Source organism: Centroberyx affinis, unplaced genomic scaffold (assembly GCF_046629955.1).
Source record: "Centroberyx affinis isolate AG114_WGS23_722 - 3 ecotype Tasmania unplaced genomic scaffold, CSIRO-AGI_Caff_v1 ptg006088l_1, whole genome shotgun sequence".
NCBI classification, from domain to species: domain Eukaryota; kingdom Metazoa; phylum Chordata; class Actinopteri; order Beryciformes; family Berycidae; genus Centroberyx; species Centroberyx affinis.
In genome coordinates, this window is record NW_027283099.1 from 9,368 (window position 1) to 33,786 (window position 24,419).

General features: G+C 42.8%; 1 protein-coding gene across 1 annotated transcript; it reads right to left on the reverse strand.

Annotated features, from left to right (window-relative positions):
* Positions 1-227: 227 nt before the first annotated feature.
* cdc40 (cell division cycle 40 homolog (S. cerevisiae)) lies at positions 228-24,303 on the reverse strand. The gene is made up of 15 exons (XM_071512101.1): positions 24,121-24,303; positions 23,152-23,238; positions 22,851-22,980; positions 22,639-22,725; positions 22,346-22,485; positions 20,414-20,510; positions 19,923-20,062; positions 18,024-18,098; positions 17,119-17,164; positions 15,127-15,228; positions 13,029-13,144; positions 11,688-11,821; positions 7,892-7,968; positions 5,840-5,984; positions 228-1,845 (listed from the first exon to the last, which is right to left on the reverse strand). Exons 1-15 carry the CDS (start codon positions 24,301-24,303, stop codon positions 1,668-1,670), a joined length of 1,737 nt encoding a protein of 578 aa, XP_071368202.1. The 3' UTR covers positions 228-1,667.
* Between the last annotated feature and the right edge of the window lie 116 nt (positions 24,304-24,419).

The window sequence follows — 24,419 nt, forward strand, 5'->3', positions numbered from 1 at the left end:
AGCCTTGAATGGGAATTTGCAATTTTGTGCAAAATGGAGTTTTAAGTCTAAGCCTTGGTGCGCTCATTCAGTTTTCCAGCAGACTTCTCCTATCAAGCCTGACATTTCAGCAAAGCAGAAATCTCCACTCCTCCTTATCCTCCTGCTTTCCCTCTCCTGTAATGACATCAGCCATGTAGAGGGGCAGAGTAATTGCCTCCAGAGGCTCTCTGTGAGCTACTTCATAGTGGCTGTGTTGTTGGCTGGAGGTCAGCCTCTGAGTCGCAGTCACCCCTGTCATCATGGTCTTATCTGGGCTTGGCCCACAGCCAGCTACCCTGCCCAATATTAGACAACCTTTCCTCTAACCAGCATGTGGACAGTTTACACTGCTCTGCGCAGGCAGAGACCACGGCCCCTCTCACCAGCAAATTAATTCAGCCCAATTCTTGCTCCTGAGGGAAATGGATACATGATGTTAAAGGGGGTAGCTAGATGAAAGAAGGTGCCTCATTGACAGAGAATGAATGTCTGTGGGAGGCCACTGGAGCTGCCGACACAGCAGGGCTGAAACAGAAACAGCAGAGATGGAAGTAATGAACGTAAAGAAAGCTGGGATCCGCTTTGCAGAGAGACAAAGACCGAGATAGAGACAAGCCTCCCTACTATTGAACAGAGTTTTAAATGGAGATATGACTGTATCTAGATTACAGAGGAATACCTCAAGAATGTGAAGAATGTCATAGTATTGTCTCTTTGACTCGCACATAATGTATTTGTTGGATATTTCAATAAGTTTGTGTGGGTGTGTGTGTGAGTGAGAAAAGACAGAAAAGATGAACTCCAATTATATTTTTGCATATTATAGTTTCATGGGTTATAATAGAAAATGTCAATCCAGCTGCACACAAAGAATCGCATTGTATAACCACTATTCTGTCACTTCTTTCTCTCCCTCTGATATTCAATTGGTCCTACTCCATTATCTCTGCTGCTCCAGAAGTTCATCAAATTTCATTTGAAAATATAGCACTAGGCTGACAACCTAAAAATTAATCCACATTCTAAACTCATTCAGTTAATATAATTCCCCAAATCTTTTGATACAGTTGAAAGAAGAGAAGAAACAAAGAATTGTCTGGGATTTACTTTCATGATGGATTTTGTACTCGTTTTGACTTGATGAAGGGTGAAGGAGAAATTCACCATTTTCTGATGTAAAATCTGACCTTCTACAACTCATGATACAGCAAAAAAGAGAAAGTTTTAGATTTAAAAGGAAGCAATGCCACATTTTCTTGACAGACAAAATGTACAAAATGTTTATTTCCACAAAGGGATAGACACAATCAAAAATGAAGAATAATTTTTTCCCCGGGATAAAAAAAAAAAAAAGTATACTACATGACTGACATCACAAATTAAAACAAGGAAAGAACACAGATGAATAAAAGACAGTGAGTTAACCCTCTAACAGCTTTTGCAGTAGAAGCAACTTTTAAATGTATGCGTGCGTTTATCTTTGCACAGATAGTACATGAATACATATAGCCAGCTCTCTTTACAGGGTACAAAAATACACTGCTACAATAAGACTGGATACCAGTCCTGTGGCATTCACTGTGGTATTTCACAAAACATCCATGGGACAAGCGGCCCCTCTCCGTCTCGACCGGACCGGGACGGGTCTAGTCCCAGAGTTTGATCTGTCCGTCCCAGCCGCAGGTGATGACCTTGGAGGTCTCGTGCGGGTGCCACAGGGCGCTGATGCACACCTTATCGTGAGCCTTGATCCTGTGGTAAAGCTTGGTGGTCTTCCAATCCCAAATGTTCAGCTTCCCGTCCGCATCTCCCGACACAACGTAGCTGGGGAAGAGGAGCGGGCGGACGAACAGAGAAAGAGAGAGAGAAAGATGAGAGTGAGGTTAGGACTTTGCTAAAAATGACTTGCGTTTCCACTTCACCTGCCGAAAGGTGGGAGTCTGCATTTGGGTCTTTATTCGAGGCAGGGGTTGCAGTGTTGCCATGGTTACTGAAAGGAAGTTGGGGCATCTGCTGGTAGGCGTGAGCGGTGGTAGGTGAGAAGAGTGGAGGAAGAGGTCTTAATTGGTGTTTCGGCTAAAATTAGGGTGTTAGACTGCCCTAGTTAGCTCTCCTGGTGGAGCATGTATATATTAGGTGCTAAGAAGAGGCTGTTCTCAACAGCTCTCCATCAAATGGACTCATTTTCGAGGAGAGGATGACAGGCAAGCAGAGGCATCTGTACCTGAATATACTGAGCACCAGGTCAATTCTTACTCTGTGTGATTCAGTCAGGGATTAAAGCAAAAATTAATGTTCTGACTAGGGCTGGGATGATATGCTTATCTCCCAATTCAATACTATCACGATACTTGGGTGCCGATTCGATATGTATTGCGATTCTTAAGTATTGCGATTCTACAAGTATTGCGATTCGATATTACAATTTATTGCGATTTTCGTTTGCTTTTTTAACACTAGACCATGGGAAAAAGTTGAATCATACACTTCTACAGACTGTATATCATGAGTCATATTTTCAAAAACAATGCACATCACATGTCAGTCAGTCTTTCTGAGATTTATTTCAGCAGCATCATTGCTATACTGCATATAAAAGTGGTACATAAAATGTACAATAGAATGAATAAAAAATATATATACTTTTTGAAGTAAACTGCTACATTTAGCTGTTCCTGCTCATCAAGCTAGTGCTCAAAAGACTTCCGGTGCGCCGTGCGATAGCCACACTGACAAGGAGACATGAAGGATCCTTCTTGCGTTTTTTGACCAGTTGGAACGTCCTTCATGATGGCGGAGACAAGGCCGCGAGGACGGAGGTCATGGAGGCCGCGAGGTCACTACACTAAATCTTCCATCGTTTCTCAAACAAACAGAAGCACATGGCTAATTATTATGCAGAATGACATCATCGGACCTTCCCAGGTGCAACGGAGGAAGCTGGCTGTCGGACCTCGCGGTCGGATATTTACTCTAACAATCCTTCTTCCCTGGTTGGAATTATGCAGCGTTCCATGCAGCAGTGATATTACGATGCTAGTGAGGGCTTAATCCCCTAAGAAGAACAAGCTGCTCACATTTTCTTCATGAACGCACATGGTCTGATGTTTGGAGCAGCCGAGTGGTGTAACGTTAGTTGGTAAGTTACCGGACGTCAGTTCTGACAGCCATATATATACACAGATGCTCCCAATCAACCGGGGGAAAGAGGGTGTGAAACATTAGGAGGCAGGGCCGACTGATTGCAGGCCATGAATCTTTCTAACTGCAGGGAGAGTGTGTATTTTCGGAGCAATGGCCGTTTGTTTTCGGGATAACGGGCTGTCGGACAAATGGGCTTTCGGTCCGATGGGACATTTTTCGGACTATTGGGGTTTCGGAATAATGGGCCGTCGGAACAATGGGCAGTCCCCCCTCCAGCAGTGTCAGTAGGCTAGCCTATAGGGCTCCATTATCCGACCCGTCTCCATCACAACATAAGGAACTGATAGACAATCGTATGGCAAAATTTATAAGTAGGCTAATGTAAATAAAACAACATTATTAAAAGAACATTATAACATTATAGCCTACAGCCATAATCTGAAATGGACATGGGGAGCCAAGCCTATGTTATCAGAGTCTAGTCAAAAGACGAATTAGGCATTCGAGAATATTATGGCCTTATGAGAAATATAGGCTATAGGCTATATACGTATAATTACCGACATCCAAGTAGGTTGCATGCCTATATCAATCAGCTACCTATCACCTGGTAGCGCGATTCCTAAGTCCCGTAACACCCCCCTCCCCTCGCTCCCCCCCCCCCCCCCCCCTTCGGATCTACACTGATCTCATACATGGCCTCTCTGGAATCCAATTGACGGAAATCCGTCGTAGTGACGGAGAACTTTAATCCCTGGATTCAGTGCATCCACATGTCTTTGCCCCAGTGTTCACCAGGACAAATTCTTGTACATTTATTGATTGTGATTGTTTTGCCTTGTTGTTTTTTGCCTACCTCCTCTCATCAAGACTAGGGCTGCACGATATTGGAAAAAACTGACATTGCGATATCTTTTTTTTCTGCAATATATATTGCGGTATGAAAAAATACAGGGAATTTCACCAGATACATGCAGTGTGTTATTCATGTACAGATATACAACTAACAATCATAATTTTCATCATTTGGGTACTTTAAAAGTCGATCCTCTTCTAACAAAACAAACCCCCCTCCTACTTCTACCACACTTGGTTCAGCCTTCTGCCACCCCTCCAGAAATGAGCTTGGACTCCTCCACTACAAGGAGTGGAGAGAGAACAGGTGGAGAGGTATTTGGGAAAAACAACACGTTTCTTAATAAACTTTACAAATGGACTTGTGTGCCGCAGTTGTGTTATTTACATGTAATCTACCATTTCTAACGATGTTCAAATGTTTGCTTAATCTGTGTGGTGGAAGATAAACAGGCCTCCCAGCGCGGCTGAGGATGGTAAAACTCTCAAACTCAAGCAACAAACAGATTTATCTATATGCCGGCAAGATGTAAGTACAGATAGATCTGGATACTGCAAGTTTTGTGTGCGTGTGTTGTGTGTGTTAAGCGTTTCTCACATTAGGGAACGGACCAGCTTTTTAACTTTTAACCAGTACCATGACGAGGTGCCCCTGATAGCGGGAATACATGCACTCAGAAACCGCCTCGCGTAACTGAACGCCTGCCTCTAGCATCCAGGCGACATTATCTGTGACAGTAGCCGCGTCACGTGCATGTTTACAGGCAGGTGATACGCAGACTCTGCATGCACAGCGATCAGTTCGCTATGTGCTCTGGTGAAGGGAAGGGGTGTACTTGATCAGTTTGTCAAACAACCAAAACAGGCAGCGCTCATTTTCAGGTTGTGGTAGGCGACTAGTGGGGCCTGCTTTGGTTGTCTGATAAATTGATGAAGTGCACCCCTTCACCAGAGCACATTGGGAACTGATCAAACTCTGTGTACCCAAAAACCCTTAAATCAGACTAAATTATGTAATATCAGACAGACTTTTCTTGTAGATTAGTCATGGAAAATGAGAACCTTGCGAGTTTTCCTTTTGTATCAAGCAGCAAAAAAGTTATAGCATGACGTGTTTGAGTTAATTTGCCTTACTTCACATCACGCGTCCTGCAATGTGACTACTGCACATGCGCACATCACGATGTCGATGCTGAAATCTTGCAGCCCTAATCAAGACATTTCCAACACTCTTAGACTTGAACCTTTGATGGCCTGTATTTATTTCACTGGCTTAATCAGTTTGGAGCACTCCCAGGTTTACCATGAACGTTTTGGCCATTAACAATAAATTAACAATGCTTTGACATACTGTACAAACAATGGGGACAAAGATCTTGGGAAAAGAAGAGGAGCAGGCTGTAGCATCAAAAGAATTTGCTCTTGGGTTACAGTGACTGCACTGTGTGGACCATTTTAAAAAAAATACAGAATGAATAGCCTCCCACTTACAATAACACAGGTCTAATCCAAGAATATTTTTAGCATTTTAATAATTTTTTTTATTATATTAACTTATGTGCTACTGCCTTTCAGCCTTTGCAGCGTCATTATTTCCTGGCATGCTATGGCTTGTTTGTTCTTTTTTTTCCTCCCTTTTTTTTCTCTGTTGTTGATGTACATTCATGTTTTCTCCACAATCAAATAATCCATCAAGCAACTGTGAGAATCCTCACCATACACCTTGTGACCTGAAGTCTGGCTCCCGTGGCAATAATATAACACTTCATCCGTTTCCCTTCTGGGGGTGGAATCAGGAAATAAGAAAGTAGAGGCCTACCTCATGTCTGGGGAAAAGTCCACTTGGCAGGCATAGCCAGCCACCATGTGGCCCTTGAAGATCTTCTTCTTGTTCAGTCGGAAGCGGTTTTGGGCCCCGAAGATCAGAATCTGGTTGTCCATAGACTGGCAGGCTAGCCATTTACCTGGGGTTGGACATAGGCAAGCAGCATGAAGCTAACATTAACCTCATGTGAAGTGGCACAGGACTTAAATACTGTCATAATACTGCAATACCAAACTCTTACAATACATGTGATACCACAGATTCCACTCGAGTATTATGGTATCTAAAGTATTTTAAGTACAGTATCAAACTTCATCGTCCATACAGGACAGCAGCTTGTGTTGGTAGTAATAATATGAGCAACATGCAAACATCCAAATTTTAAAGAATGTAATGGCAAGGCAAACATGTAAAAGAGCTGACCAGCTTGCCAGTTTGTCCCATTAGTCTGATTCTCTAGACCTGAATGTTAATCAGCAAGCAGACTGTAGTATCTCTGGTGTGGCATCATGATCCTGCTTGGCCCTGGCACACTTGTTCCGGTATAGTATGGGCTGAAACTGGCATCTTAACAACTCTGATTGGAGTGAAATTTTCAACCGTAGGGGCATGGCATTTGGTAGAATATGCTTGAGGGAAACAGTTCATGCATATTTACGAGCCACAAAGTGCTTGATTAAGCTTTGTGTAGCTTGAACTGAGATTTAACTAAGATACCCATTGGACATCCATTAGCCAAGAACAATAGCTAGGTAAGCTTTTATAGCAAGAAGAAGAATGGTAATGCGAGTTTGAGTGGACTATACCCCCCCCACAAAGGGCGCTGACACATCACTCAACACCATTAAATGGGAAAGATCCAGGCGTTCGGGAAAACATGAAAGGAAATTTTTGAAAATGAAAGTTTTGATCAGTGATTGCTCACTTGAAATCTACTTGGCAGAGCATTTCTGCTCCTGACAACACTGCAGTCTCAAAGTCACAACGCAGTGATGGAGGCAGCGCTTCAGCGTCAAAGCATTTCACGAATCACTGCACTTCTTGAAAAGGAACATGATGGAAATTATTAAACTGGTTGAAAGAGTGTGTGTGTGTGTATGAGAAAGAGATCCAATGCTGGGGGGTGGGGGGGTGGGGGGTGCATTTCCTTCTTACAACTTCCCTTCCAAAGCATAAATGAAAAAGACACTATTATCCACAAATGTCAACTGCAGTAGGTGCCGGGAATGAAAAAAAAACCTGGCCAATTTCACCAGCACACCCGTGCTCCGTCTCTTTTGTTAAGATAGGAAGAGACGGGGAAAGAGAAAATAGGAGAGAGGCTCTGGATGCGGTGCTGTGGGGGGGGCTGGGTGCCATTTAGGCGTGAGAGGAAACTGAATGGTCTCCCACTGAGAACACATTCATTATTCACACACTGAAGAGAAACAAACCATGTCGGGACAAATATGAACACTGCCCAAAGGAAGGAAGACAGTAGGGAGGGAGAGCGGAAAGGAGGCAGGAGTCAAAGTAGGGAGAGAGGGAAGGAAATGGATGAGGACAGAAGAGGAGAGTTTGATGGTGGTTGAAGTTGATGGAGAGCAACAGGGAACTCTGCTTCAAAAAGAAGTGTCTCGTTTGGAAGGGAAGACCATCTGTTACTTCTGTTTGGGTTTGATGCATCGTTTTTGCGGTGTGCTGCTCACAAACTTTTTAGTGACTTGGTCAACTTTCTCCTGGCAAACACACTGGCCACTGATTGGCTACTTCGCCCATGTCCCATTCTATGCAAGCTCATCCATTCGGTTAAGTGGAAGAAGGGGTCACTCTATTCCTGAACTACTCTATTCTCATCTCCCAGTGAGACACACATCTTGTAGACTACTCATGAATCTAAAAAAAATAAAGCTGAACTGAGCCTGCCTTGTTATTGTTCTTCTGAACACTGTCCAATGCTAACAGGCATGAATCTACTTTAATGTAGTAATGTAGATTTATGCTCTCCAGTGTCCTCTGTATGACTGTGTGCTTATGAGTGTTTTGCCATGATTGACTAGTACTCACCATTGGGAGAGAGCGTAACAGCCGGCATGGAGTGCATACTGGGCTCAGCGATGTACTTGAAGTCCACTGGGATGTCCCTGGAAAGCACACATAGCATGGTGAGGACACTTGAAGATGGATTAAACGTGAGCTAAGAGAACAACCTTAGCCTCACTGAAGCCTGAAGAACTCAAAAGGAAGCATTCACAAAGCTGTACTTTGCTTCCTAGCACAGCTTATATGCCATCTCAAAAAATGCTCATTACTGAACGGAAAACAGCTATGGTGAAAGACCAGACGGTATTAGCATCACAGCTATGTAAGTAATTCCACGCAATCTGAAAGATGTTGGTTTTGATGCCGCGCCGCCGACTGTACCGGCATCCAATTATTTAGTAATCTCTTATTCACTTTTTCACCTCCCCTCCCCCCTCCCCTTCTTTTACTCTGTGTTCTGTCTCTCTGCTGCAGGAGAGGAATGAAACTTCACTATCTGAGCTTTAGTGGTCTGCACAAGATCAACCAACGAGCGCACATGGCAGGGTGATCGTGTGCCAATTTTTTTTAAAGTGTGCATGACAATGACCTGTGGGACTTGGTGCAGATTACATGTATGAATGTGACTAATGTGTCTGTTTCTGTCTATGTGAGTGTGTGTGTGTGCAAGCATTTGTGTACCAAATGTCCATATATACCAGAGAGCAGCAGCTCGTCTTGCTCGCTGCCTAAACCGAGGCCACGTCTCCCATCTCTCTGTGTGATGACTAACAGCTGGAGCAAAGCGATCGCACCGTCTCCACACACAGGCACCACACCAAAAATGGGCTTTGAAGAACTAAAGAAGAAGAGTCGAGCGTAAAACGCACGCACACACAAACATTAAAAAGGGGCCTCTGGGTTTGTCAGAGCCAATGTCTGCAGACAAGCCAAGCTAAACTCTGAAAACAAAACAAAGCGTCGGATCGCTCCTTCTGAGCTCCAGAAATAACCGATGTGAATGCTTCTTGTTTGGAGAGAATTTGGAGGGTTGAGGGGGAGAGGGGATGATTTCTTTTTTCTTTTTCAGAGAGGAAGAAAGGAAAGGCATGTGGAAAAACAGCAACATCTACAAGCCAGGGATGTTGATGAATAATAGATGATTTATTGTTCTTTGTCATGTATCACCTTGATCAAGATTAGGGAATTTGGGGGGAAAAAACAGTATTTTTCTGTAAATGAACTTTACTTGTTCGGGCATAAGGTGAAGTTGAAGTGAAGTTGAGGTTAAGGTTTATAATCAGCCTGTGGGGAATCTGTCACACACAGGGACTGGCACTGACACTCCTTGCACTTCTCTTACTGTGAAGAAAATGAAACGAGCCGCTGTTGTTTGGTGTTGGGAAGTAATGGGAGAAATGACAGCGTGGCTGGATTTTACAAACCATAATTACTATCGACAGCAGAGCAGAATAAAGTGACGGTTTTATTTTGTGTTTTCAGATGATTGCAACCATTCTGTTCTAGCATGCCCATCAGTATCAGTGTTTTAAATCCTGTTTTGATTGAAATTTGGGTGTGGGGAAGGCTTTTTTTTTTTTTTTTTTTTTTTAAAAGGAGGTCAGTAGCGTGAGTGAAAGTCAATCTAGAAAACTGAGCCTCTGTATTACAAGCTAGAAGCATACTGGAAATAAACAGAAACGGAAATAGCTGTTCACTTTCCATCCAGTGATGTTGAGTCTAATACTGCCCTTCGCTTTGACTCTGCCGTCTTTACATCTTTTCTCTCTCTCTCTCTCTCTCTTCCCCCCATCCATCATCATCCCAAATGCTCCTCCAAGTCTGTAGCGTCATCCCTCTCTGAACGATGTCTTTATAATGAAGAGCTAATTCCCCTCGCTGGCACGGTGCAGCGCATTTTATATTGATTGTAATCCTCCTCCGACGCGTACTCTGACTATCCGTTCCCTGATGATAAACCTCTGCTACAGATAAACTAGTCTCTCCCCCGAAAAACTCTTGAGTCTGTGTATGAAAATGAGGATAGAATTTAAATTATGTGTGGGTGTTTGCACCATGACTGACTTCTAGATTTGCTGCCTCACAATCTTTTCTCACCATCCTTCGCTCTCTCTCTCTCTCTCTCTCTGCGTCCCTCTCTGCCAGCCTTCTTGGCTTCTATTCTGGTGATATGAGACTCCGTTCTGGTGAATTCAGCCTAACGCTGCTGTGCAGTAGCTCTCACGGGGGGGGTTAGGGTGAGGGGAGAGGAGAGGAGAGGAGAGGAGACACCAGCCAAGAGCCAGGTGGTATCCGTGGGAGAGAAGGGGGACAGTAAAGCCTCTCTTCGGCCCAAACATACCTCCCGCCCGCTCGCTCCCACGCTGCACTAACAAAGCCCATGGGAGTCCTCCCCGCCCCCCATCCCCCACCCTTACAAATGTACAAAGTCGACCGCTGGAATACTGTTCTTTTGCTCCACATCGTTATGTCAACATTTCACTCCTTCCCTTCATCTCTCTTGGACTAACAAGGGCATATATCCTACATTTTTCTCACCGGTTTATCCCAAATCACTCATATTAGAAGAAGACCTGGGCAGCACTGGAAAGAAAAAAAAAATACTCTACACTAGTGCTCCTCAAATGAAAAGCCCCCCTTCCAAGAATCCCCAGGAAGCTTCCTTTATCAGCAGGTCTTTAAATATTTATCATCTTTGAGCAGCAAACACCAGAGTTTGTTTATCGCCGCAGGAGCCCCCTGGCCAATTTGCGAGCCGTTCTTGGTGGGCTCCGTTGATTGGCCACTGAGCGCAGACATAGATGGCAGGAAAACATTTTTAAAATATAAATAAATAAATAAACTAGCGGGGAAAACACAAGTAAATATGTGATTGAGTGAGTAAGTGAGATAACAAGAAATGTGGGCGTCTCATCTCTGCCACCGCAGCGCCCGCAGAGAAGGAAACGAGGGGAGATGTTACATGGAGAGGAGCAGATTTAAACTCCATCTGACCTGCCAGTCAACCCGGCACATCCCCCATTCCACTAATTTGTGGGACCAGTGCAGAATCCTTATCATTTATTCAAATATGTCTTGGCAAGGGTGTTGGGATCAAAGGGGTTATTACTGGAATGTTGTCAATGCAACGTTTTGGCTCCAAAATAGAGAGAAAAAAAAAAAGATTCTCCCAGCGAACGAGAAGCATGTAAAGCAGGCAATGCGTGGCGGAGGCTATGACTCAGAGCAGATTAGCAGCACAGCTGGGTGACCTTTGTCCAAGAAAGCACCGGCTGAATGTTTGATGCGTTTGATGATGTCTACACTTTTCATTAATGACACTGACGAAAGGAGCAGTGAGCAGCACAAGTGTACCGCTTCTTCAGAAGAGAACCCCCAATATAGATTTGTTTGTAGTTCAAATGTTTGTCCTCAGTCTCATTGTTAAAGAGGATAGACAAAAAAACACAGAAACAACTGAGGTCACTGTGATGCATCACAAAAAAGCTGTAACAGTAGTAACACACAGCTTTGTAACCACATACACAGCATCTGCAGTGTATAATTAAAATCCCACCAAATGTCCTTCTGCTGCCTCTACCTATTCACTGTTGTACGTTCTAGTCAGCATCGATTTTAACCTTTATTTAACCAGGGAAGGTTGAATGAGCATGAATACTTCTTCAGGAACACTCTGCTTCACATTCAAACCGTTACATGGATTTATCCTGGCAGCTGGCCACTCAGTACTGGGGGTTGTGTGCCTTGCTCAAAGGTACGTGGACACTACTCATACTGCATTAGTACTTCAGGCTGTTTAAATAGACTGTTGAGTACTTACCACTCCCATACTCGAAGACTCTTGTCGTCTGATGTGCTCACAAAGCGACGGTTCTCGTCCACGAAGGTAATGGTGTTGACGGCGCCCAGGTGACGGTCGTACTCCTGCACCACCTCGCCTGTCCTGATGTCCCACTGACAGAGAGACAAAGACAAAGACAGAGAGGAGACATGTTTATCTACTATGAGCCAAAGGAAACAAAACAAAATATTAAAATGGATTAATAAAATCCCACCAAACTGGTTTCATTTCAGGCACGTTCTGACTCCTCTTGTGCTGCGCTGATTAGCAGAATAAATCCAACTTGTCTTACTTTTAGCAAAAGAAGCAAAGAGGCGTCCGTAGTGTGGGATTTACTTACTCTGAGAACGGTTTTAATTGCGCTGATGCAGTGAAATGGCTTCACTGTGGTGATGCGGTGGCACTAATCAGCTATTAAGCAGGCCCCTGTCTTCTAACATTCATTTCTTTTTGAAAAACATTATCCACGCATTAAAATGTAAAAGACGGACAACCAAACAGAACAGACCTTCGGGCAACAGTCGATAGGATGCATTTCAGTCCAAACGGATATAACATCCAATTCTATTTATGATCCTTTTTATCCCACCCCTCGGCTGTTCTCAAGAGGAGCCATCTGTTCTCAAACTCAGACTTAAGCTGCACGATTTAATGATAAAACTGATTATTTTGCTAGATATTATGATCATGACTACTATACATATATGATTAAGGGGGGAAACGTTTTGCATCTTACATCAAAATCTTGACTATTTTCGACTACAGTGGACACTCAATGTGAAACGAAACAAAATTCAACATTTCTCTATGCTTGAATCATATGATTATTAATCATGGAAACTAAAATCACGGACTACACAATTAAATGTGCAGCCCTAACTCGGATACCGCTCTGTCCACCTGTTCTCTAATTATGTTGCTGACACAGAAATCAACGATCTTCATTTGCAGTGGTTCAGGCTTCCTTGTTCTAAAAACAGTTTACCTAACAGCAGCTATGGATTTGCCACTTTTATCATGGATCTTTCTCTTCCCTCTGCCTCTGTTCCACCTTAACGTTGCCCATGATTAATGACTTGCTCTAGTCCTGTCACCCACTGAGCCTCTTGCCATGCACACAACTACACCCACACACTAGTGTTTAGATGAGACAAGAGTGTATTTCACACTCCTGTGGGCATAGGTGTGTGTGTGTGTGTGTGTATACATGGAAATGCATGCGTGCATCTGCCTGGTCGACTGGGAAATACACGCGGGGTGATGACAGGACTTGAATCTGACGCCGCTAACGGTTCGCAATGCAGCAAACGCCGACTTTACCTGAACAATCTTCTTATCCGACATGCCGGCCACAAAGAGGTTCTGTTTGTCTTCATCTGGGTTGAACTTGACGCAGTACGGCACCTTCCTGTTGGTGAAGCGGGAGATGCACTGTCCTGTGGAGGGAAGCAAATTGAAAGTCACACTTCCAGAACAATCCACACTAGCTTTTCAGAAAGGTACACTCAAGTTGTTTAAAAGTTAAGGAGATAGTCTGCAACTTGCAATGCTGTCTGCTCTGTCCTTGCAGGCGGCTACAGCTCAGCTATAACACAGTAAATGCAATGTTTCCTCGGTATTCATTCAGCAGGGGTGAATCACCACAGGGATGATGCTACCACCACTACTAGAGAAAATGGTAAATGAAAATAACTGATGATTCAGCTAAATTCTCCACTAAAATACCAAGAAACGAAGTCCTAAAGTTTAGAATTAATGTTTTTGAAAAAACAACATAATGCTTTTAGCACAACACCCAGCACTTGAACCATAACTGGGACAGATATGGAATCAATACTAAAAATACCCCCCAAGCATCACTGCTACGTACAAATGCAGAAAAAAACAAAACAGCGAAATTCAAACCAATTCAAACCAAACTCAACCATTATAATGATTGACAAGAAAAGTAAGGAACCTATTCCCCCTGTTGTTATGAACTCCATCAACACAAGTGCTCAGTTAATGTGGCTTCAAAGGGGATCCTGAGAGCAACAAGTGGATGATTAAACTCTCTTCTGCCCTCTGCTGGAATGGCACACTGCAATGGTGAAGGGGGTGAAAAATAAGATGGAAGGGCAACAGGGAGAAGTAACAGGGAACGTTGTGGCACCAGTGATAAGAGAGGCCCTTGATTACACACACAGGTCACTGGTGAATGTGTCTTTGCAATTTGGCCATAGACAGTTTGATTTATAGGACCTTACCTTCCATTTAAAGAAATCACAGAATACTCCACCAATGATGTGTTGAATTGCACAACCTGCTCAGATTCAAAGTAGAGCTAAATTGTAAGTACTAGCATCATCACAATACACAAATTAGACTTTGATACTGAGGTTCATATCTAAAGATTTGATGCTACTATGATACCACACCAACAGGCTAAACCATCAAGCAATGTGTTGCCAAGCTGTCAGCAAAGCAAAATAGCTCCATATTTCACTCCTAGAACCAGTTTTGTCAACCAGTTTAGGTGGACTGGGATTCAATTCAAAGGGATTTAGTTCAAGATGTGATGGATCGTTTGACACTGTTGCCATGCTTTCAGTCGTTAAACTCTGGTGAAATTTACACTGACTGCTGCAGTCTAGAGCTGCAACGATTCATCGATTAGTTGTCAACTATTAAATTAATCGCCAACTATTTTGATAATCGATTAATCAGTTTGAGTAATTTTTTAAGAAAAATAAGTCAAAATTCTCTGATTCCAGCTTCTTAAATGTGAATATTTTCTGGTTTCTTTACTCCTCTATGACAGTAAACTGAATATCTTTGGGTTGTGGACAAAATAAGACATTTGAGGACGTCATCTTGGGCTTTGGGAAACACTGATCGACATTTTTCACCATTTTCTGACATTTTATAGACCAAACAACTAATCGATTAATTGAGAAAATAATCGACAGATTAATCGACAATGAAAATAATCATTAGTTGCAGCCCTACTGCAGTCCACAGTTAAGACCCAGACTGTGGCTCTGTCTACTCCAATCTCTCTTCTTTTAAAGTCACAATGAAAAGAAAAAATACTTTTTCACCTTGTTAGCAATCTCCCCATCTCCACATCATAATGTACACCTATTTAACAATGCCATTTTTTTTCTTCTCGTATTTCTATATTACATCTATAATTTCAACTTGGTTAAGGTGTTGAACATTCATAAAATTCCAATATTGAATTCAATCTTTCACAATGGCCCTGTAGTAGTATTGAAACTTTTGTCATAATGACAACACCAGTAATTACAGCTTTTGACTACATTGTGCACGGTGAGCACAGAACAAGGTTTTCTTCTGTATGCTCTCACAGTAGGTATTCAGACATGTTCAGGTGGCTTCCCTTGACTGGCTGCTAGGTAAGAGTGGTGGAGCCTACCTGTCTCCGAGTCCCAGAGCTTGAGGTAGCGGTCGTAGGCAGCACTGAGGAACTGGGTCCCGGTGTTGTTGAAGCAAATGTCTCGTACTGCTTTACTGTGACCTGAAGTGAGGCAAGGGAAATTACACACATATTATAAACAAATAAGTACATATAGGCCAGGAGAATTCACTTGCATATGTTCCCCAGCCTTGTTACCGAGTCTCCCCCCAGCTGCCTTCCTTTGATACCCGATTCATTTGAGGAATATGAAATCTGGTCAAGGGAAATAAGGGTTGTTGAGAAAGAGAGATGAAGTGAGCTGAAGGAGACGAGGGGAATGGAATCTTTAAATGAGCTTGGAGAGGAGAGAGAGGAGGAAAGAGGGGAAAAAAAGAGAGAGACAGGCTCCATTAGTGTTTTCTACCTTCCCTTATTCTCTTCCTAATCCCAATCCATGCAACCCCCTGGCTCTCTCTCAAAACAGTCTAGGTGAGCCGAGGTCCCTCTGGGGCTCGGTGCACTCAGACGCCTCCCTTGTTAAAACTGGCTTTTATCAGGGCTACACAGTTTCCACGGCGATAACAGAGCCCGCTGAGGCTAAGCGCCTGCCCGCTCGCTTGCTCTAACCCGGCTTTCTGGCAGACCAAAGGCAACGCCGCCGCTGCAGAAAGCCTTGATGGTGTGTGTGTACGAACACACACACACACACACACACACACACACACACACACATACACACACACACTAACTACAAACAGAAACCAGGGCACACATGAAATCAAATACACCCTCCCTTCCAGACTGCTGCATCCAAACATGAAAATACACACGTAATGATATTCATACTCATTCATGCACGCCCCTCCAACTTAATATATTCTTAACTGTTCCTTCTTGCTTGGTGATTCTGATGAACTCTGAGCAGAAAAACACAGCAACTGTGTGTTCTCCCATTAGAGTACGGTTCATTATAGATAACACACAGAAGCATAATGAATTGAATTTAGATTTGCCATCAAAGATGACATTAATAAAAATCTCTTCAAATCAATAGGGAGTGTAAGAATGTAAGATGTTAAAAAAATAAAACGGGAAATGGCAGAAAAACAGTAATCTGCATAATAAATTAAAAGAATTTCTTATTAGAAATGAAAAAAAAAACCATCCGAGCGGTGCAACGTACTAGAGCAATAAGGAAAAAACAGTAGTCTTTGTTGTAGTGTGGCAGAAATAATAAATATACAAGACAGCTGGGTGATGGAGCTGAGAGCAACAACGTAGTGAAAACCTAATACAGCCTGGTTATCTACTTTCAAAACTATGCTGATGAAAACAAAAAAAATCAACAACAACAACATCTGCGCCTCTGCTGTGACTCCTACTCACAAACTCCCCGCTCGTTCGCTCGCTCTCTTTCCGGTTTATTCACTGCTAAGCTGTGTGCTTTCTTCTCGTGCGCCCTTTCCTCTCCATCTCTTGTGCCCTGCGTTGCCCCTGCCCCTCTCCTGCCCCCCTCGGCCCCTGGGCTGTTGAATTATACATGCTGTGTGAAGGAGCTGACAAGCAGAACCACAGCTGAAGGGAAACAATCTCCATTCTGACAGCGTGCTGTCTCTGGGAAGAGTGACCTGCATGCATTACCCCCCCCCAAAAAAAATAAAAACCCCACACACCTTCCCCTCGACGGTCAGCAGACGTGTCATTAACGTCCCGGTAACGCTGAGCTCACATTCTGCCACTGTTCTGTGTATTTCCCTAAAGGCGGACTGCGTTTCAGATCTTGGACTATATTTCACGTCAGCTTGTTTGCTTACTGTATGATCCGTTGTTGGTGGAAAACCGCTCTGCTTCGGTGTTGAATTTCACAACATTCTGATACCATTGCCTGCCGATTAGTTTACCTTGGATTATGTGTGAATTTGCATTAATCCCTCAATGTGCTGAGGCAGAGGGAGACAAAATTAAATTGGGAAAGGGGGACCGGTGCGTCTGAGGACTCGGCTCACTTACCAATAAACGTCCGCATGCACCTCCTCTCGTTGTACACTTCCCACAGCTGCGGAGAGAGGGGGAGATGAAAAGGAAGGTGAACACAGATTCTGCCAAAACCACTATGTTCCGCTGACAGGGTTTGACAGACAGTCGGCGTCTCCATCAACAGATAGACAACAGAGCTCCTTCAAGCGCATACTAAGAGGTAAAGGCCGGATCACAACCCCACTATGGGCCTCATTAAAACTTGTAAGCCCCCTCTCTTCTTCGAACCAGCAGGGTGTTAGTTAGACTACTGTCACACAGTTACAGGTAAGAGGCTCGGCGAGGCTCTTCGACTGAAACTAGCAGCTCTACTCCAATAACAGCAGGACAGCTTTGATTAGTCAGGGATGGGGAAAAAAAGGATAGAGATGGAAGGAGAACGCGGGGAAATGGTTTTCTCTCTGAGCCTCGGGCAATACAAAAAGATGAGAAAGACATCTTTTACTGGTGAAGGGAAGGCAAACTGTGCTCAAAGAGAAGGAAAAGATGAAGAGAATTTATAAGGCAAAGGTTAAAATAATACACAACTTTTTTGACAAATAAGCATTTCCATCAATTTGCTACTATGTGATGTGAAAATGGGTAACAATGTCACTTCGGTGGCCAGTTTATATTTTGTTTGCTATGATTGCATTATAAGACTTCAGAATACAGTGCATCTTTAGTGGAGAATACAAGCTATCTTTGCATCATCCCAAAAGCAAAGCAACACCACAAACACTGAACACTCATTAGATGAAACTTCTACCAAGACTCTCATTGCACAATGGTAAAATGATCAAAGGGCTTCCTTGCAAAAACTAGTCTGTGTATTCATTTAAAAGTCTCTGTGGTACTTTCATGTATTTTTAAAAACGGCATCCAGTAGTGTTCCATACCTTGATCTTACAGTCCATGGAGCAGGAGAGGAGAAGATGACCAGAGCTGGGGAACAGTCGGATAGCACTGACGCCCTGCAAAAAAGAGACAGACTTAATATTTATTAACCGCATATCTCATCTTAGGCGGACAACCGTGCTCCTTATCACACATATACATGTCATTATTATGGGTCCAAGCACTGCAGGTGCTGGATCCCTATTGTTTCTGTTAGGATTTTTCTCACTGCTTCTTCTTTCTCTGTCTTAAATTGATCTGGAGCTCAGAGACCGTGAGTCCCAGAGCAACTGTATTTGGTAGATATGTTTCAAATCTCCCCAACTACTCAGCGAAAAACAATTACACTGATTAGCCAGACGGTGACGCTTTGGCCATTAACTCCTGAACTGTATGGCGTAGAATAAAACCTTTTTTCCCCTCCGTCTCCTCAGTTCAAGACAAATCCATTGCACATACTGGTTTCATTTCCACCATGATAGTTTTTCCACCATTGTGAATTTTACACAAAATCTATTTTTTGCTATTTCTCCTGCAAAGCTGATTTGAATCTCCATGAAATCTTGCACACAGCATATTTGGACTTCATAGATAACAGCTATTACACAAACTTTTGAAAATTCAAACGGATATTGATACGTTTGTGGCCATAGTATGTGTGACGCATCTAAAGTAGTTATAATTAGTTGTAGTCCAGTATGTATATATTCACATGCTACAGTTTGATTGGACATGGCCAGGCTAATAGAGCAGATCTACGGGGAGACATAAACTGAAAGCTAATGCTACCAAGGCAGAGATTATGAGCATGCCATGCTGCCTCTGCAATAGCCACACAGATTCTGATGACTTTCTTCAAATTACCAAGCTCTCTCTGAAAAATATGACACAAAACTTGTGTCACACTGTAGGGCCTTCCCCGCATCCATCCATTATCTCAACATCAGCACTTCCACTCGCTTAGTGTCTTTTCATCCCTCTTTGTATTTCAAATTAAGACTCTGAAGGCGGTGACTGTTCCTGCACAGAGTGGATGGAGGCCAATTTAAGACTTGAGTGATTCCTCTCTCCCTGAAGCAGACTGGCAGATCTGAAGCTTGAATCATATCATCTCTGGAGTAACTCAGAAGAGGCTTGTGCTAGCCATTATATTTGTATTAAAACGGCGCTGTTTTGAATAATGCAGAATAACCATGAATGTCAGGGACATGCTGCTCATCTTGGGTTGTGTTATGAGTTTATTCAAGAGTACCCAGGAGCTTTTTACTGTGAAATTCTTACTAGGACGTCATAATGGAAATCTCTCTGTGTCTATACACACACAAACAACGCAAGTAAAACTGCTCTCCTGTTTATCTCAGACTGTTCAAATTACAAACCCTGCAACATTAGCACTCATCATCACCAACAGAGCCAGCCTAGAGCATCCCAACAGCTGGGAGATAGGAGGCTACAGACTTCTTAACTGCCATGTAAAAGGTACATGCACACTAGGGCTGAACGATTTAAAAAAAAATATCTAATTGCGATTATTTTGACTGATATTGCAATTGCGATACGATTTGTGATATTATGATATATATGATAATTTTTACATCATTATTCTCATTTTCATTGAAAAACATATTAAAATGATTATGGTGTGATTTTTGCGGGGATCTGTACCAAACAAAGATGTTTTCTTAAGTCTGCAGAATATGATATGTAGGCCAGGACATCTCTGCAGCATGACAATATTTAATTTATAATGGTATTTTGACACACATTTCGCCTTTTACGAATATTGCGCCTCCTGCGATTTGAAAATTGCAGGAGGGCCATATTGCGATTTCGATAAAATTTCGATTAATTGTTCAGCCCTAATGCACACACACATACAAACTGTCTCCCTGCCCACTGACCTTGGTGTGTCCAGACCAGACATGAATCTGTTTCTTGGGCAGGTAACACTTGTCCGGGACATCCACAGTACGCAGGTTGATGCCCACATCCTGTGGGACGTGGAGGTAGGACCGGCCCTGGTAATCGTACATGTCTTTGACTGGGGGAGGAATCGCACAGAAAAAGACATAGTGTAAGATGCTTGCTCCATTTGCCTAATTTTTGTCCTTTTTAAAAAAAAAAGGAGACTGGGCATTCAATTCCCCTTAGCATTTTTTCCAGAAGAAAAGGCTCTGGTGTCTGGTCTCCTCAACCAGCAAGGGAACCAGTGGCTCCAGAGACATGCAATCACTGGACACTCATTTGCTTAACATTTGCTTTACAATTCACAAAACAAATACTCTTCATATTCAACACACTACAAAAACTATGATCCCAGCCACAAAATGATTCTTTCAGTGAGTAGTACAGTCATTCAAATGTCTAATTAATGCAGAGAAGGCCAGGTTACCATGGAGAACGGTCTTCTCTTCTGCTGGAGCATCTTCCTCGTTCCTTCCCTTCTTCTGCCTCTTGGCTGTGATCTCATCCAGCTCCTTCTGCTCCTCCTGTAAATCAATCACAACCCAAGTATTACCAAACAGTTGTCATCTGGGCCACTCTGGGGAAGACGGACAGAGCAAAGTGAAGCCATGATGTTATCCCATGAACCGGCTGGAGCAAAAGGGGATCAACAAGTAGGAGATGAGTAATTATGTTTTTTCAGTGCAATTCTTAATTCATTTTCTTACACAGCAGGGTTCAACATAAACATTTGTTCCACTTGCCCAGTCAGGCCAGTAGGTCAGAATTCTACTTGCCCCTTGTGTATTTTCACTGGTCCAGAAAGCAAAAATAAAATGTTTTTTCATACATCTAAGTGATTTGATTCCTACTGTGGAGAGTGTCCTCGCCTTCTCAGTCACAGTGTGGTATGGCAACACAACCGCCCTTGAGAGAGGACAGTTAGAAAGAGTTGTATGCACAGCGTCTAAGATCATTGGCTGTGACCTTCCCTCTGTGTCCTCCATATATGCCACACGTATCAGACGCAAGACGCAGAAGGTGATCGCCGACCCCTCTCACCCTGCTAGCTCCCTCTTCAAACCCCTCCCCTCCGGAAGGAGATTAGAGTTTTAGGTGTAGGACATCTCGCCTCAGGAACAGTCCTTATCCTGAGGCTGTTCACTACTTGAACTCTGACGCACAAGCACTTGTAGGAGTAGAGCAAGCATTAGCCACCATGCACTTTAAACGTAGGTAGGTAGCAGCACAAAGCGACAAGCGCTTTAAAACGAATGTAGCACTTTAGGACTTTATCATATTATGTATGTTTGAATGTATAAATGTGATAACTGTTTTTGCTGCTCTTATTTTATATATTTTATTTACTTATTTATGTGTGTGTTTTTGTGTTTGTTCTTAAGAGCTGCACTGAGGCAAATTCCTATCAACTGTGTTGACATGGCAATAAAGTATTGAATTGAATTGATTTATTACTACAAAATGTATGATACTGGTGACAGCTCATAATATATAGCAGAAAAATTACTTAAAAACAAACATAAAAAACGACATAATTGATTGACTAGGAAAGAATTTTAAATTAGTTTTGAACAACAGCAAAATCCTTAAGTATAAATTGACCCTTGTTGCACCTGCTGTATGGATGTGCCATCATAGCCAACTAATAGAAGCTTTTCTGTCAATGAAGCTGGCAATAATAGGAAAAAAAGCCAGAGGGAAAATTTATGAGCTTGGTAAGTCTCGATTCATCTGTCTTGCCAATACATTAATCGGACCTGATGAGGCGTCGCTTTGCCAACATGCAGGCTAGATGCTGCTGGCTCCTGTTGCGGGAACAGAGCGTGTGTTTGCCGTAACTGTTGGTGCCTTTAAAAAAATGAGCCAGCTTGATCCACCATAATCAGAAATCATTGCTGGAAAAAATTGCTGGAAGTGATTCATCATTTTCAGCCCATGGAAACAGTTGTTTTCCCAACAAAAGAAACATCCTTTTACAATCTGCTTCATATAATTTGAAGTACCCGCTGCCATGTCCACTCCACACAACTCTCTAACTCCAAGGCGGCGTCCAATGTATTTGGTTAGAAAAAGCACAACAGAGAGGAGAGTGGGCCAGTAGCAGAGCAGAGAGGCAAATATAACCACCGGGTAAGAAACAGTAGATCAGAAAATGTTTTTGTGCACGATCAACTGACCAAGTCAACATCTTACTGGCTCCGGGCCATTGGGCAATCCTTACTGTCAAAACCTGACATTACTGTGTTTTCCAGCCTTGCTGCCATATTAGAAGACAAAGGTCCATTGCTTCTATGAGGGAACAGTAATCTCAAACATTCAGCCAAAGCATTTTTATATTTTACAATGAACACAGCATTACCTCTGATGGTTTGGCCACATCTTTCTCATCTGCATATTTTGCCCATGGCCCAAGGAAGTTGTCAATCTCTGCTGCATCTCCACCTTTGACCTTTTTCCTTTTCTCTGACTTCTTACATCCAGTCTCAAACACAGTTAGCCCTGGAGGAGGAAGAGCCACCAGAGTTCTGGTCAATTTCATTTTCCCTCAATAAATAATTCATATAAAACAATGCGAGACATATGGCATAAAAACAGCTTCACAGAGTCAGATACTGATAGACACTTTAGCAATCAATGGTGATGAAGGATTACCTTTATTTTTCTCAGCCTCATCCACTGCCCCAATGTAGCTAGTAGAGGATACTTTGCTTGTGTCAACAGATGGATCTAACGCATAGCCTGCAGGCAGAGTGAAAACAGTTGGTTGATGATTGAAATAAATACAACAGCAAAGTTGAGAAGGAGCCCATCTACACATTTTCCACAGCAATCGAACCCACCACAGAGGCCACAGGCCAGCTTACCAAAGGTGGAGAACGTCCTCCTTTGCTGTTCAAACATGAAGTCATTGAGGTGAGCAGCTTCTGCATAGCCAGATAACATATTCCTGGGAGCAGCCATCTGCTGGCTTTTATATGGATTCACTGGCCCAAACTAAAAAGAAGCAATACAATTATAACAATAAAGTGATACCTTACTGATCCTCACAGGGAACTTCTCTTTTTGCTTGTCCCCTCCACATAACAGATATCAGACATAGCTTGGGAAACACTGGGCATAGTAATTTATGCAATGGTGGTTTCTTCCAATGATTGTGAGACATACCTCTGGTGCAAACATGGTTTCATATGTAGGGTTGTAGTTGACCTCTTTCAATGAGGGGTCCAGATGTGTCCCTGTCTCAACAGCCTCCTAACATCAGGATAAACATATCATAATCAGCAAATGGATCCTCGCTGTTTGGCAAGCAATACAATACCATTTTTGCTAGATCTTAATGCAAGTTACAGTTCAACAATTCCCCTAGGTTCGCTAAGCTGTTCAAATAAAATTTGACATATTCCTCTGGACGTTAATTCAGAGATTAAGATGCGCAATGCATTCAAATATTTGGCCTTGAATGTTCCCTAACGCCACATCCACGGATGTCCTCTAGTCCTGAAATGTAACGCCAAACTACGTTAACAAATCTGACAATTTAATGCTGCCTTGCTTATCGGCACTAATACACCAGGTAACGTCAGAGCACGATTTAAATACCGTTACGAATGTTCTTCGAATCGGTCTTCTGTTAAATTCGGCATTTAGATTATTTACCCAGCAGCATTTAATTTCACTAAAACCTCGACGTTTACAACGATTCATACCGGTCGCTGCTTGGTGTATCAGATGTTTCCTGTATTGAAAACTGGGCCGTAAAATGTACTCTGTAGTGTTCTGCCAGGCGTGCAGATTTGGTTATACGTAAGGCATCAGACAGTAAAGAGCCAGATTGTTGAAAGGAGTTTGCTGTGGCGTTCTCTCCATACAATACAGATTGTAATTTATCGGTGGTATGAATATCTCAACGTTATTATCAATCAGATTATGTTTACTTTTTGGCAGTCATAAACTACATTGTCTTCCTGTTCGCCACGTCTAACGTTACTATTGTTAGTTTGGTTAAAACAAGGCAGTAACGCTTTGTGGATAACTTCGCGTTATGTGTCGAAGTCGGCTGTAGCAAAGATATTGCGCGGCTAGCTAACGTCGGTTGTAACCTATAAGCTAACGTTAGCTAGCTGGTTAGCTTACCTTTACGGCGACCTCGGGAGCAGAATTGAGAACCGCCAGAGACATGGTTTGTGCAGATTGTAAAGGTTTAAGGTGGGCCGTAGCGTCCGGGTCAACTTTCTGGGGACTTGTATTAGATTCAGACTCATTTTCGGAATCTGAATCGCTAACGTAGGAAACGAGGGAAGCGATGGTGGCAGACATCTTGGATGTTGTGAATTCACCGGAAGCAGGAAGGCGGTACTTCCGTAGTAAAAAAAATAAAAATAAAAAAAAATAAAAAAGATACAACGTAATTTCTAAAGAAATATCCATTATTT